The sequence below is a fragment of the Triturus cristatus genome, chromosome 12 (assembly GCF_964204655.1).
Source record: "Triturus cristatus chromosome 12, aTriCri1.1, whole genome shotgun sequence".
Taxonomy (NCBI): Eukaryota; Metazoa; Chordata; class Amphibia; order Caudata; family Salamandridae; genus Triturus; species Triturus cristatus.
The window spans coordinates 614,141,823-614,157,921 of record NC_140595.1 but is presented as its reverse complement, the minus strand read 5'-3'; the positions used below and the strand labels follow the sequence as shown (position 1 = coordinate 614,157,921).

Below are 16,099 nucleotides of genomic sequence, written 5' to 3'. Positions count from 1 at the left end.
TCTAATGATAATTAATGACTGGGTGTTCGCAGATAGGAATGATCCAGCGTATAGGGTGAATCACTGGGCAAACGGGATAGGGGGTCATTTAGGAGCACTATATCGCCGGAAAAAAACGGGAGGCATGCCATCACATACTCAGATAGTCGCCGAAACAGGAATAAAGGCCAATCGGTTTCTCGTCTGGGCTGGTAAAATAACGGAACAGACCCTCCTCTGGGACAGTGAGATGCTTCTGGAAGTAGGTAGCTTGCAATGCTTTGGAAAAATGGAAACTAATCGACATAATACGGCTGGGAGATGTGTGGCGGGGGCAACATATGCTTATTTTTTCTATTTATAGACTGATTATCAGTTGGCAGAAATGGAAGGTTACAGGTATCTACAGTTGAGGCATGCTTTGAACAAATATATAAAGGAGGGGAAACAGTTACCTGAATATAGCCCACTTGAAGACAAGATTGCTACCGCACCCAATACCGGAAAAAGCATTGTCATGCACCTATAGAAAGATAATCAATAATGCCCCATATCTCCTGATAAAATTAAGAGAGTCCTCGGAATCGGACGTAGGTCTACTATAAGAGGACGACTGGATGGAGGTGATACAAAGCCCCAGGGAGGTGGCGATTAGAGCAAGTTTCAGGCTGGTTCAATTACGAATAATTCACAGATCCTATTCCACCAGTATACTCATGTTTAAGCTGGGGCGCATTCCTACAAAACAATGTCGGAGGGGCTGTAATCAAAGAGGCACCTTCTTTCATATGGTGTGGGAGTGCCCGGTCATTTAGCGTTACTGGCGGAAGGTGATGCGCATAATGTCACAGGTGGTGGGACAGAAGGTTTCTCTTGAAGCCCGGTGGCATGCATTATGTGTATCAGGGGAACCAACATGACCTAAATACCAAAAGATATGGCTATTAGTGGCCGCAATGGTGGCCAAACGGAACATTGCCAGGGCTTGGGGGCCCACGCAAATGCCAACAGCGACACAATTGAAGCGGGAAATTGACTGGTCCTGTAACGCAGAATAGACTATATACGAGAGCAGGGGTTGTCCCAAGAAATGAGGAAAAGTATGGCAACAATGGGAATCCTGTAGGGGTAACTGGGAGATACCTGGAAGTTAGTAGAGGGAGAGGGTGGGGGTAAGAGACAGGTGTTAGATTGAGTTCAGGATGGCAAAGTGTTCATTGTAATATACGAATATGGACTGCTGATTGTGCACTATTATACTGAGGATGTGTTGGATATGAGACTCATGATAATGCTATATTTTGATGCGGATGTATGCTTAATAAAAAGATTTAAAAAAAAAAAAATTAATGATACCTTGCTTGTGTTTTGATCAGAGGGAAGTGCCTCCGCTTTATTCAGCCCACGTCTTCAGTGGAGCGGCTCTTGTCTCTCGACGCGTTAGCACTCGCTTTGCTTTGGGGAGCACTCAGCCTCCCGACCGGGCACCCTGCTCCCGCATCTATACTTTGTTGGAGAGGGAGACGGGAGAGAGGATGCGCGCCTAATAGATTTTGGACTCTCGAACGGCGAGTCACGCGGCTGCCATTTTGGTGCCTTTGATTGGTTGAAAAAGGCTTAACCGGACGCGAGAGCAACACTTCTTCTGCTTGCAGATCCCACGCCTTAGAGACAGGGCTGCATCATTGGCATAGGCTCTGCCTAGAGCGGTTGGTAGCAAGCGCTCCCTCCACCCCATATAGATACTTTTAGCTTGCTTGGGGTTGTTCCATTTGCTCCGATTTGGGTTCTTAACCCTTTACAGTTGGGTCACTGCTTCTCCTTTTGTGGGGGATTATACAGCTGCACTGCAGTTTTGTGACCATGGCAGATTATTATTATGAGGAAGAGAGCTTTGATGAAGAACCCTCTGGGTCCTTGGAGCAGGACCTCGGTAATGCACTAGAAGCAGGGGTGCAGCACTCTGTTAATAAAGCCCTAGTGAGGGCCATAGAGCCGTCGAAACATCACCTGTGTGGCTACACCCAACAGCAAGGCTGGCTCCCCACCCCGAGCATACGACCCAGACCCAGTGGGAAAGGTCCCAGAACCCCCCACGCTGCAGACTTTGCCAAACTAGCCAAGACCATGTTCAGTGACCACGATTAGAACACCACCCCTCCTGAGACGGCGTCCACAGAACCCCTCCACGATGACGATGGGGATACCTCATCATGCCATACATCTGACCAAGACGAAGCCCATAGACCGACTAAATGCTCAAAAAAGAAGCGTCATGTTGACCCACCTTCACAACCCAAGCGGCTCACGTTCGAACCGGCAGAGATTATACTGCCTAGTTACTACCTCAGGAGGTGAAAGATTATGTCCAGTCCCATCTTCGACAGGCTTTCGACAAGGATATTCGAGGGAGGCTGCACTCAGAATGCCAGAGGCCAGACCTGCCGGGTAAGGTGGCAGAGACACCAGAGGTGGACCCCACTATGATGACCTATTTGAAGAAGTATTCAAAAGACCAAGAAGTGTATAGACAGGGCATGGCGGACATGCCAAGATAAGCTCCTCGACATGACGGGCCCTCTGATGAAAATATTGGAGTTCAGTATTAAGGCAAAATAATCTGCCTTGGCTATTGATCCAGAAGAGCTTATAGGATGGGCTCAACAGGCTATATGTCAAACGTGAATTGTGCGATGTCCAACAAAAGGTGACAGTCTATTCTCTTAAAGCTGAATCCTAAGCTATCAGAACTTGCTACGTCAGAATCCGGTCCCTTAGCCCAAGGCCTACTATTTGGACACCTTTTCCTCAAGGAACTCGCATCTACATTTAGCGGTCTAGATAAAGCACAGGGGTCACCACAGCGTGCCTACCGGCCGTTTTTTGGCAAGGCCGGACGATATAGAGGGCGATCGTTCACCCGAGGTTACAATCAGGACACCCTTCATGGACAATACCACCAGCAGCGCGGGGGGCTATCAAGACTTCAACAACAACTCATCGTTCTACCCAACCCAACGCTCCAGAAACCACTGTAGGAAAGGCAGAAAATGAGCAAACCAGGGTGCAAACCAGGATGCTGGAACCACAGGTGAGACTGATCCTATGTTCAGAAGTTGTGTTGTGGGGCAGGATCCTGTCCTTTCTGCAAGAATGGCACTCAATCTCACAGGGTGATTGGGTTCTAGAGACAGTACAGGGGTACAAGTTAGAACTTTACAGTTTCCCCAGTCAGGTTTCTTTTCCCCCGCCGATGTATTTTTCCCGGCAAGAGCAGGATTTCATCTCAACCGAAATGCAATCTCTTTTGAAGAAAGGGGCCATAGTGTCCACGGATCCTCACCCCAGGGGGTTTACCAGCACTATTTTCTTAGCCGAGGAAAAAAGGGGCGGATCCAGACTGGTGTTAAATCTAAAGGTAGTCTATCGACATTTCAAGATGGAGGGCATCCATCTTCTCCGTGACCTTCTCCAAGAAGGGGATTGGATGGTCCGTTTGAACCTGAAGAATACCTACCTGCCGTCTTTTTTAGCGCCACATCGGCGCTTCCTTCAGTTCCGCTGGCAAAGAGTTTTCTATGAATACAAGATTCTCCCCTTCGGTCTTTCAGTGGCACCATGGTGCTTCACAAAACTCCTTCGACCTGTGTTAGAATCCTTGAGAACTCGAAGAGTATGTCTAATCATCTACTTCGACGACATACTAATCATGGCAAGTTGCCTGCAACAAGTAGTAATTCACCTAGACTGGCCAATCGCACTCCTGCAGAGCTAGAGGTTCATTGTGAACCCTCAGAAATCAATCCTGGCACCGACACAATCAATAGAGTTTCTAGGGTTTCAGATCGATTCCCGTCTAGGCCAGTTACTCCTCCAAGGACAGAAGGTCAGATAAATCAAGAGAGAGTTGAGATGGATTCTGAATAAGCAGAGTGTATCATTGAGATCAGTAGCCCAGTTAGTGGGTCTGCTGGCCTCTTCGATACAAGCAATTTCCCAGAGTTCCCTTAACTAGAGACTAAAGATTCAACTTCTTCCGGAAATGCCTAGATTATGTAGAACAGATTCCCCTCTCAGAGAAGGTGAGGTTGGAGATGTTGTGGTGGCTAGACCAGATGGAGGCTTGGAACGGCAGAGCCATCTTCGGTTCCACTCCGGAAGTAGTGATCGAGTCGGATGCCAGCCGTTGGGGTCGAGAAGCCCATTGCCACTGGGGGTCATTGGTCCCAGGACGAACTGTCTACATATCAACTGCCTGGAGCTCCGAGCGGGCTCATTTGCTATTTGCAGTCTTTTCCCTCGGAAGACAGACTGTTGCATCATGCTTCGCATTGGACAACGTGTCAGCAGTGCGATATGTGAACAAGCTGAGAGGGACGAAGTCCCGAGCGTTAGCGGAGAACGCCAAGGATTTTTGGACCTTCTGCCTACAACACTGAATTTCTGTAGTAGCGGAATATCTCCTGTGTCGCAATAACACTGTGGCAGATTGGAAATCCCGATATCTGCAGGTTTTCATCGACTGGAGACTCCACCCTCAGATTTTCCAGGTACTGAACCGTCTTTGGGGTACCAGTCAACTGGACTGGTTTGCTTCACACCTCAACAGACAAATACCAGCCTTTTTCAGCTGGCGTCTGCATCCACAGGCAATGACCACGGACACTTTTCCCCAGATCTGTCCAACAACACTGTGTTATGCATTTCCCCCATTTATGATGATCCCCAGAGTGTTGGTGCAGGCCTGTCGTCAACGGGCAAATTAGTATTGATTACCCTACTCTGGAAAGCAAAGGCATGGTTCCCAATACTTCTGGAAATGTCATGTGCATCCCCAGTCCTCCTTCCACATCGGTGGAACCTGTTGCTGGACCCTCAGGGATCTCCACATCCACTGATAAGAGTCACAGCAACTCTCTCTGGTAGCTTGGCAGGTTTCTGGGACAGATGGAATGTCCCTGGCCTTTCGTGAGACACTAACAAATTTATCAGCAAGGCCTGGTCAGCGAATACCTACAAGCAAAACTCATCAGCTTGGAAACAATGGTGTAGCTGGTGCAGTGAACGGGAAGTCAATCCCGTTAAAGCACATCTTTCTTTAGTTGTCAACTTTTTATCCTCAATCGCTTCTTCAGGAATGGCTTATAGAACTGTACATAATTTCCGGGTGGCCATCTCAGCAGGCCACGATCGGGTGGATGGTAAACCGGTGGGAGAACATCCCTTGGTGTGCAAACTTCTTAGAGGTATGCGGATGGTCAGACCCCCTTGACCTAAGTACTCTGTTTTATGGGATGTGTCCATTGTTTTAAAATATCTAAAATCATGGCCTTCCAGTAAGTATTTATCGAGGAAACAATTATCGGCCAAATTGACCATGTTGCTGTGTCGTATTTCTTATAAAAGAATCATCAGTATCAGAAGTATCAGATGTTCGCGCTTTGGATTTAGCGGGATGCAGGTTTTCCCCAGAAGGGGTCACTTTTTCCATTACAAAACAAACTAAATGCAATACCTCTTCGGTATCATAGCCAACTTTTCCGGATAACCCTAAGCTGTGTGTTGTGCAATGCCTAAAAGCGTATGAGGAGAGTACTGCTGAATTTCGTTCAGACATGAGAGGTCAATTATTGATAGCGATACAAAAACTCAGCCACCCTGTCGAGATGGGTGCGTTGCCTCATGGGTGAAGCGGGCATTGAGGTGTCTAAATTGGGAGCCCACTCGGCTCGAGGGGCTATGGCCTCAAAGTCTTTTATCTTGGGAATCAGCCTTGCTGAGATCATGAATGCAGCTGATTGGTCAACAGAGACCACTTTTAAATCATTCTATTACAAACCTATTGTTGATGTGGCTTATGTAGTGGTGGCTAAGCTTTGAACAAGCATAATGGGAGCCTCCGGTCCTGTAATAGAATTACAAATTTGCAAAACATTTGTGACAAGAACTTTCAATTCTATTAAGGACACGGAGGCGGGGATTATCCCACCCAAGTTAATGTGTTTATATTGCATTAATGTACTGCATACATTTTCTCTCAGATTCTCCCTTCCCTTTTCTTACTGTCATGGTGGATGACATATGTAATGAGGCCAGAGTTACGGTCTTTCCTTTTATGATTTCATGTGCAGATAGCAAGTAAAGCGTGATGAATCGGAGGTTTACGATGTACACACCACAGTTTGCGAGGAAAAACCCCTCCCTTACGCCAAGCAGTTACTGGGCTTCGTTTTGACCAAGCGCGACAGCAAGAGTTTAGCCCCATTGGGCCCCAAGTTGGTTCCTCATTAGGAGATTTTCAGGTGGAAATTGGATCATCGTGATCAAGTTGAAAATGGTTGGTTGGACTGACTTAACTATTGAATTTATTAAAAGAGAGAGGACCTTAGTTAGAGCTTATATAGGGCTATGCTATATGGTTGATCAAGTGACATGTTGGTATTCATGGGTAATGCAGTGTTTTTGAAACTTTTCTCTCATTGGCTGCTGTGATTAAGTAGTAAAGAAATGAGAAGCATAATCCTCGCCTTCGTGTCCTTAATAGAATTGAAAATTCTTGTCACACATGTTTTCAAATTTTTAATTCTTATCTTCTTTCTGTATCCGCATTTCAAACTGAGTACTACATATGAAAGAGCGTGGAGAAAAAGACTAGGCCTGGGCGGTAAATTCCGTTCCGCTCGCGGAATTTCGGTAATTTCACGTTCCGCGGAGAACGCGAAATTGCCAAAAATTCTGCTTTCCGCGACTTCGCGAAATTTTTTCTTGTTCGCGTTCTCAAAATGCGTGTTCGCGAGATATTTCTCCCCGAGCACGCAAACAGCAACAATGAACAGGAAAAAAGCACCACGAACAAGCAATTCCGCGTGTTCACGGAATTTCTGCATGTTAGCGGAGATTTTTTACCGTTTCGCGGAGATTTGCGTAACGCGATTACGCAAATTCCACCCACCCCTAAAAAAGACGACCAGAAAGGCTGGCTTTTACCGCCACCTAGCGCCCACATGACAAACAATCCGACTAACTACAATCGGACGATCACGCTCGAACATTATTTCCAATTAGGTACTCTTACTGGGATGGTTCAGAAAAAAAAGCTTCCATGCGCATGTTATCTTTATAGGATACAGGTATGAGCAAAACAGACAAAGGCACAAACATCTTTCAACATGAGCTGTCAGCGCTCAAGCAGGTGTCATCACGTCGGACAAATCCTTCCCCAAACATAGATTGTATCGTGACTTTGCCTGACCCTGCCAACTCAAGATGTATAATTAATGATAAACTACATTAAACTTTTGTATTTTGCCTCTTGCCATAAACAAACACCATTAGTCACCCTTGCCCTGGCATAGGAAAGACCTACTTTCAGACAAACTGTTAAGCAGCCTCAACCTTTCTATTTAATCACTGAATGAAAGATGTGTAGAAAAGGTCACTCAATTTCTCCATCACTCACCTTCAACTGGAATAGTGTATCTGAGGAGAAAGAAAAAAAAAAAGGGATATAGTAAAAAAATTAAAAATAAATCGTCTTTGAATACAATATGACAAAATACAATAAGGAAAAATAAACTTGAGCTTTATACCATATTTAACCTCACCATTATACATGTGATAAATGCGCTACAGCGCCAGGACAGGAAGACAACTACTTTCATGTGGTGCACTAAAAGTGTACTTACAAAGAATTTTTTCCATGAACGAGGAGAGTTGTACAGTGTGGCCCCACTGACAAACTCTAGGTAAGATCACATTCTGGTGGTTTTTGTCATTCAGTATCAAACACGATGCACACGTGACATGCTGTTTTGTGTGGTGCACTTCAAGTACAAGATGCACCTGCTACAATTCAATTCTCTGAAGCACTGCAGTACTTCTTGAAGCTTGGTATGTGTTAAATACATGACAAAAAGCAAAATCAATAAAATAAACAAATCCCCCCCTTCTCTTTTTACTTGAATTCTTTGTATTGAAAAGGATTGTCGCTAATCAACAAAGCAATCAAGACATTAAATCCATGCAGACCAGTTTGCATCAATCGAATTGTAAATGCACATACCGTAGTAGGCCAAGAAGTACATGACTATATACGCCTTGGGTATAACAAAAGGGAGCCATCAATTAGCTGAACAGTTCCGATGATCAGGCTTAGAACTGCAATTAGAGCAAGGTATTAAAACACAAACAGCATATAAACAGTTGAGCAGGTAAATTTGTGACTGTCCAAGCCTGGGGAGGCCCCGTGTCTGCACAAGAAGGTAGGGGTTTGCAGAATAGGGATATGTGATGGGAGTAGCGGGACAGGCCGGGGAAAGCAGGGGACGTGTCCCACCCATCGGCATCGCGTTTGGTCTATTCTGGCTTATGTCAATCGAAAATTTGTAGCACCATAAGTTTGTGGGGATCAAAGCAAGTATAATCCAAGCTTCTGAAGTAATTAATCATGGGCTGCCTGATGCGGGTAAACTTTGAGTCGGTGTGAGCAATTCTGTGTGTCAAAATCTCCATGGCCATAACATGCCATAAACGGGTGAGCCACAGAGCCACTGGGGGTCGGGGAGGGTCTGCTTCCAGTGAAGTGCAATGAGCCGTTTAGTAGCGCCCAGCATATGACAAATACATGAGTCATGGCCTCCAGTTCCATAGGCCAAATCCCCAGGATAGTGGTGATGTAGGAGGTTGGCAGGGGAAAGCCCAGGACACCCTTGATATGGCCCACAATGTCCTTCTAATAAGTAGAGATGACAGAGCATGACCACATATGTGTTGGAAATGGCCAGGAGTTGCACCGCACAACCAGCAAAAGTGCAAAGGCGGAGAATGTATAGTACCGGACAGTTTAATTATTGGATACGTAGTCTCGCACTGTTGCATGCTGCGATTTAGTTTAGGGATATCCCGTCAAGGGGTCTCCCACTGTTTCTGCGAAATGACCTCAGTGGTGTCAGTTTGCCATTGTGATGGATAGGTATGTAGGTGTGGTGGGCCCGAATATTGGAGGACCTGGTAAGTGCGGGAAATCAGCCCTCTTGTGCCATCATATGCCCTAACCAGCGCTTCAAAAAGCGTAAATTGTCTGGTCGCTCTCTGAGTGTTTAGTGGATGTAAGGCCAAACGTCACAACTGACAAAACTGTAGTCGAGACTTTTACGGTAAGTGGAACTCCTGTTTACAGTGATCAAATGTCTTGATAGAAGTTCCAACAAACAGGTCGCGCAGAGTGCGACATTACCCCACTTCCCAATTGTGGAATGAATGAAGCTCCAGATCCAGAGTTAACTCAGGATTGCGCATTAAGGGGATGTTAAGGGAGGGGAACATGGTAAGTCTGTATTTAAGCGCAATCCTGTCCCAAATCTCATGGATGGTCCTAGTGGGAGCCGCAAGGTAAGCATACCGTGGCAACGCAGACCTGGGAAGCCAAGCCATGTCCCAAAGAAGACGGCAAGCGACTGCCCGGTCCATATGTAACCAGTGCCTCTCGCTTTCCCTCACCACCAATTCGGATATGAAGCCCAGTAATATTCCAAGAGGTTGAGATACGCTAAGCCCCCAATCTCTAGGGAGCATCAGAACTGAGTTTGAGAACCTGGGCCACCTCCTTCTCCATATGAAGGCTCGAATGTCTTGCTGCAAGTGTAAAATATCCTTGCTTGGTATGGGGGTAGGGAAATTTGGAACAGATATAGAATCCTGGGAAGTATGGAAATTTTGATGGCATTGAGCCGTCCGAGCCAAGATATGTGCAGAGGCGAACATTGAAAAATATCATCCAAAATAGATTTTCAGAAGGGTGCCAAGTTAGCTCTCAACCAGATTGATAAGGTAGGGGTCCCCTAGAAGCTCTAGGTAACTAATATTGTGTGGGTCCCACTCAAAGGGGGCCATGGCCTGTATAGCCGGGAGATCCTGCTTTGGTACTCCAAGGTCTAAAGCTAGGGACATGGACATGTTGACCCTAAAGCCAGAGACCTGCTCAAAGGCCACAAATGCTAAAACAACCAGAGGTCGTAGGCTGGGCAAGCGTCAGAAAAAGATCATCTGCGAATAGAGAGTTTATGACCACAGCCGCCAAAGGGGATACCAGCAATAGAGTCTGTCTGCCCAACAGTGATTGGCAGTGGTTCTACCACAAGGGCAACCAGTAGCGGCAAGAGGAGGCATCCCTGGAGCGTACCCTGCATTAGGCGCACTAGCCTTGTATGGAGGCCGTTGACCCCAATGGCAGCAGTGGGAACGTGATAGGATGCCATGATACGAGATATACTTGGCCCTGTCGGTTACGGATGAAGCCAACCTGATCGAGGGTCAATCAGGGCAAGGAGATACGGCTCCAGATGGTTTGCCAAGATCTTAGTGCAGAGCTTAAACTCTGTATTCAAAAGTGCAATGAGGCGATAGGAAGCACACAGGGAGGGGTTCTTGCCGGGTTTAGGGATAAGGGCAATCTCTGCCACTGCCATCATTGGTATAAAGCCGGAGTCAGAGGTGAATGAGTTCAAAAGCCCCAGGAGGCGATCCTGGAGGACAGGAATAAGGGCTCTATAGAAGGCGACTGGAAGCCCATCTGAGCCAGGCATCTTGCCTGGAGAGAGGTCCTTTAGAGCCATCTGCAGTTCAGCAAGAGAGATGGGCGCCTAAAGAAGATCCCCGTGGGTCAGATCAATAAGGTCCCAAGGACAAAACCGATATAGGAGTCTGAGTTTGCATAGAACACCGTTCCCCAAGTAAAGAGTTCGAAAGAAGTCATAAAAGGCCTGTCGCTTTGCCTGTTCAGTAGTGGCCCAGTCTCCATTGTCAGTCTTGATCTTGGCTATGTATGTACGGGCCTGTTGCGGACGTAATTTACACGCCAAAAGTGCTCCCACTTTATCCCCCTCTTTGTAGTAACGCTGCCGCAAGGCCAGTAGACCCCTTTCCGCTTTATTCGTTCTATGCATGCATAACTGGCCTCGAAACAGAGCCAACTGCCTCTTGTTACGCCAAGAGGGAGCAGACTGATCAAGATGCTCGAGGGTTTTAATCTCTGTGGTTAAGCCAGTCTCTACCAGACGAGATTCTCGCGCATAGGAAATTGCTATGGAGGAGATAACTCCCCAGATGGAGGCCTTGAAGTCATCCTAAAGTATGTGGCCAGAGGTGTCCGAGAGGTCGTTAAGCTCAAAATAATCAGTAATTCCCTTTCGGATTTCTTCCACATCTACAGAGTCTCCAAGGAGATGTGGGGGGAAATTGCCAGAGCGTCTGTCTGTCGTGAGGGGTCATCCCAGCTCCAAATGATTTCCATATGTGTGTGATCCGATATAGAAATGCCCAAGATGGTGACAGTGTCTAGTGTTCGTAATAGGGAGTGGGTGAGCAATAGATGGTCAATTATAGAATAAGATGTGTGTACATGTGAATAAAATAAATATTCGTGACGGTCAGGGTGCCGATACCTCCAAGCATTCAAATTGCCACCCATATTGATATCATCCTCTCCGGAAGCTAGCTGGTCTTGCATCAAGTCTTTAAGGAAGAGGTCTTGCAGTTGATTGGGGGCATAGACATTAAATAGCATAAGGGGAGAGTGCCCTGTTGCATGGCGAGTCTCATGTAACAACCATTGACATCCCGTACCAACTTAGCTATCTGGGTGCAGAATCCAGCCTTGCCCAGGATGGACACTCCTGCTGTCCTAGCTAATGCTTGCGTGCTAAAGCGGTGGGAGTATTTCTGGTGGTGCATGCATGTACTGTCGCCTTTCAGGAGAGGAGTCTCCTGGAGGAAAATAACATCGGGTCATGGAGGAGGAGATGGCACCGTATGCGTTTCCTCTTTTTGGGGGAGTTCTAGCCCCTCACATTAATCGAGAGTAACTTAGTGTGCCGGAGAGTGGCCACTGCGCAGGAGAGAGGAACCCGTAGCAGTGGCTTAGACCTAGATGGATGGGAATACCGAGGGAGAGCAGAGGCACCGCCCACTGAAATAGAACCTCCCTCGGGGGTGTGGGCCCAAGTCCAGGGGAGATTCAAGGACGAGGCCGTGCAGTCGGGGGGAGGACATGTAAGATGGCAGAGGAGGCAGAGACAGGTGGATGGCTAGCGGGCGGGCCCATGGGCAGTGCGGGACGATCGTTGTATACTAAATCGACCTGAAACAGAAAAGAAATTATATAAGCACTATAAGCTTCAAGGCCCAACAGCTCCATTCAAGTCCTGCCGTGACCAGAACTTGAGTGCGCCTGTCACAGCGGAGAGATCATTCCCCAAAGGCATGAATCAAGAGGGGGGTGACCAGCAGCAGAGTGCCAAAGTAGGACATCCTGTCACGGGACAGATAAGTCAATACATACATGGCGACAACCATGTTTTGAGGTGGTCTCTGCTCAAGTAAGTCTGGTATTCAAGTCTGGAGGGCAAAGCGGGTCAGCACGCCCCCGCTAGGCCAGGCCTGTGCCCCCTGTAAGAGGCACAGAGGAGGGTTCCACAAGCACATCGCTCTGAAGCCCAGCAATAAGATCCAAGGGCAGGGTTCTCTCCAGTCAGCCAAATTCCATGCAGCATCCCCCTTCAGCGCCGTAACAGCAAGAAGTGCAGGGTTACAAAGATCTGTGGTCAAGAGGGACCAGGGTGGCACCCTGTCCATATCGCGGAGGCTTTGAATGAAGTCTATTTTTTGTGTCCTGGGCGGTCGCCGTCTTATAAGTCTTATCCGTAAGGCGGGGTGGCACCTGGGACCAGATGGGTCGCAAGAATTCTCTGAGGTGGGGAGGGGGGGGGGGGGGGGGAGGAGACGGGGAGGTGATGATCTACCCTCGGGCAGGTCCACCTGCAGAACAAGAAGTTGGTTGGCTTCAGTTAACAAGCAGATAGATCGTCTTTGCCATCCCAAGTGAACATGATGACAAATGGTGTCCCCACTGGTACCGAATATTGAGTGCTCGCAGTTTATCTGTGATTGGGTTGAAAGTCCCTCCGGTCACGTAAGTGGACGGAAGAGCAGTCCTGAAAAAGTTGAACAGTGTAGCAGATGAATGCTAGTTTGGCTTTGATCCATGATGCTTTTTGAACTGCTTCCTTCTCAACGAACAAATTAACTTGCGTCAGAATGTCTGGGATAGATTCTGAGCATCCCCGGGGAGGAGCCACGTGGTGTGCTCTAACCAAATTCGGAGTCGTCACCACAAATCCTGTGTAGGAGCTCTGCTGTAAAAGCCATAATATCACTGCCCTCTGCCCCCTTCGGCACCTCCTGAAGCGTATGTTGTTTCGACAGCTCCTGATTTCAAGATCCTCCTATTTCATTCAGATCTCCAAGTGCTGTTCCTCCAGCATCGCCACTCTCTGCCAGGGCATTTCCTAATCTTCCGAGCGAGCGTCCACTGTGTGCTCCAGGTTGTCCACTCGCCCCCAGATCAATGACCTTGCGACGGATATCTTTCAGGCAGGTCTTGAGGGATCCCATTTTGCTGCGAATTTCCTGTAGAAAGCGGTCCATATAAGCTTCAGATATGGGCACCGGCATTGCGCTCTCTTCCACTCTAGAGGTCAGGGGAGCAACGGCATCTGCACCGGGGGGAGGAGTCTTATTCCAGAGTGAAATGACTGGATTGTCGCTCGCAGACCCCATAGGAGTGTCCTTCACTGACTTGCCACACGGCATAATGACCACTCACAGTGCTGGGAGGGATGCAGACAACTAAGGGAGACCCTACAAGGCCTTTAATGGGGGTAAAAAGAGGAACAGGGACCCAGTATAATAATAAGATCTTTATTGCTTGATAATAAAAATCATTGCAATCAAAACATCTTCACTTCACACAATATTTAAAATCTGTAACAACAATATCATTAAGAATTTACCAATACATTCATAATTATGTCATAAACCAGACCCATTCACCACACATTGTGCATATAAAAAAAAATATAAAAATCAATCAAACATGGGCTAAGTGATGTAGAAAAAAGTAATTCCATTGTAGGCACATATTAAAATGCAACAATATTTATTATAACAGGATATTGCACATATTGCAGTGCCGACTTGCAATAAGTAGTAATTCCATTGTACAAAGACAATAATAAAGTGCATCAATAATTCCTATAGCAGAGTAGCTTCAATTATTACATTTCTAATTATTACCCTAGCAGCATGAACACCAAGTTTTACGAAATATCCAACTGTACAAAAAGGCTCTTAAGTTCGAAGGACATAAATAAAATACACCTCAAACTAAAGAAAATTAGGCTGCATATAAAAATGTTATCAATTGGCATCAAAACGGGAACAATTCGCCAGATAAGGACCTAATAAGTGCTTGGCAAGCTGATCTAACACCAATGTTCAAGAATAGGGGTTTCAAAAAAATACGCAGAATGTTAATCAATTTAGGACACAAGCACACTATATGTACTAATGATTCTTGTGGCCATCCGCATAGTCTGCAATTAGAATCCGGCCACTGCTGAATCAAAGACTGCGTGCCCTCTTTTGTTGGATTTATTCCCATTCGTAATTTAGAAAATATTTTTTTGCTGAGAAATGTGCAGTCCAATATGGCTGAATGCAAAAAAATTGGTACGAGTTAATCACATACCATGCATACTTTTTCCCTGCTAGTGCATTTTTATCCAACTTAAGGGATTCAGCTTCGACCAGTAGACCCCACAAGTTACACAGAGCTAAGCGATGTCCCAGGAAGGTGGGCCAATAGGCAGTCTGGCAGGTGGTAGAGAGTCAGTCACTGGAAGGTAGAGCAGCGCTGCCCCCGGAGCGAGTAGACCAGGCACCAACAGTGTGGGCCCCCCGCGGTAGTTCAGAGATGTCCCAAAGGTCCACTAAGCACAGTAGGCGCAGTCTTAAAGGGGTTCAGCCACTAGGGTCTTCTCTCCCCCCCCCCCGCCCCCCCAAGCGCTTCAGTTTCCAATAGTGCTCCTCAGAACCATGACAAGCAGAGGTCAGCAGCGGGGAGAGGAGGGGTACAGGGGATCCAGAACCAACAGGGGCCTGTCACTGTCATCACCAGGTACAGGGCGGGGTTTTAACATTCACCCACTCAACCCCCTGTCACAAATAGCAGGCCAGCAATAATCCCAGCCCCAGGGCAGGGAAACTGCCACCCACCAGGCTTGGCGGCAGCCGGAGACAAGGAGGATGTTGATCTGTGGCCCTGGCACTTCCCACAAAGGCCTCAAAACTTTCCCGTGCTCACCAGGTCATCTCTCAGTGGGCCCCAGGTAATGAGCAGCAGGGACTCACTCCATGCACTCTCCCTCCCACCACCACAGGCGGCTCACCAGCTCAGGCCCAGGTCGCTCTCAGCATCACCACGTCGGGCCGACGCCCAGTCCCCCCCAGCTCTACGCTTCAAGATCTCCCCTTGCGGGTCTTCCAGGCAGCAGGCGGTGAGGGGCACAGTCAGGGAGCCCCACAGGTAGCACCATAGCCCGCACTGTGTAGGGGCTGCCCGTCGCTAGCGCAGGCAGCGCGAGGGCTCAGCGTTCCACTGCAGGCTATTCAGCCTCCAAGATAGTGGCTCCCCAGGCCGGCGACCCCGGTGCAGGAAGAGAGTGGCATCACAGCTCGGCGAGCAAGGAGGGGGCCAGGGCGCTGTCCTCTCCAGGGGTCGGGGGCCAGCTGTTGCCAGGGAACAGGGGAGAGGATGTGGTCTCACGGCTAGACTGCAGACTTTGGAGCTGGGAAACCAAGATTAGAGCCTTGGTCGACTTCACATCCTGCGATCCTGGGCAAATCACTTAATCTCCTTGTGCCGACCCAAAAAAAAAAAGAAAGAATGTGTCCTTGTGTGACATAACTGGTGCTCATGTAAAGTGCTCCAATACCTTCGGGTTGAGTTTGTGCTATATAAATCTGCAAAAAAAAAAAAAAACAGCGGGTCAGCTCAGCCAGTCAGCCAGCTCGGGACCACCATGCGGGCTTCACGATGGCGGCGCAGCCAACCCCCGCCACTGCAGACGGCCCCAACTCAAGGCAGTGGCTCCAGGACAACATCTCCGAAGCAGTCAGCACTCTCCAAGCAGGAAAAGCAGGGATGGCAGGCTATACAGGGTCCAGGCTGCTGTGAGCTGGGTCCGGTGCTGAGAAAGCCTTACAAAAGGAAGCAGGAGTCCAG

General features: G+C 47.8%; 1 protein-coding gene across 1 annotated transcript in view; it reads right to left on the bottom strand.

Annotated features, from left to right (window-relative positions):
• CHMP1A (charged multivesicular body protein 1A) overlaps window positions 1–16,099 on the bottom strand; it is a 94,858-nt gene that overhangs the window by 48,754 nt on the left and 30,005 nt on the right. The window contains exon 2 of the mRNA XM_085639222.1: window positions 7,439–7,458. Coding sequence (XP_085495348.1) covers window positions 7,439–7,458 — 20 coding nt within the window. The remainder of the gene's footprint in view (window positions 1–7,438; window positions 7,459–16,099) is intronic.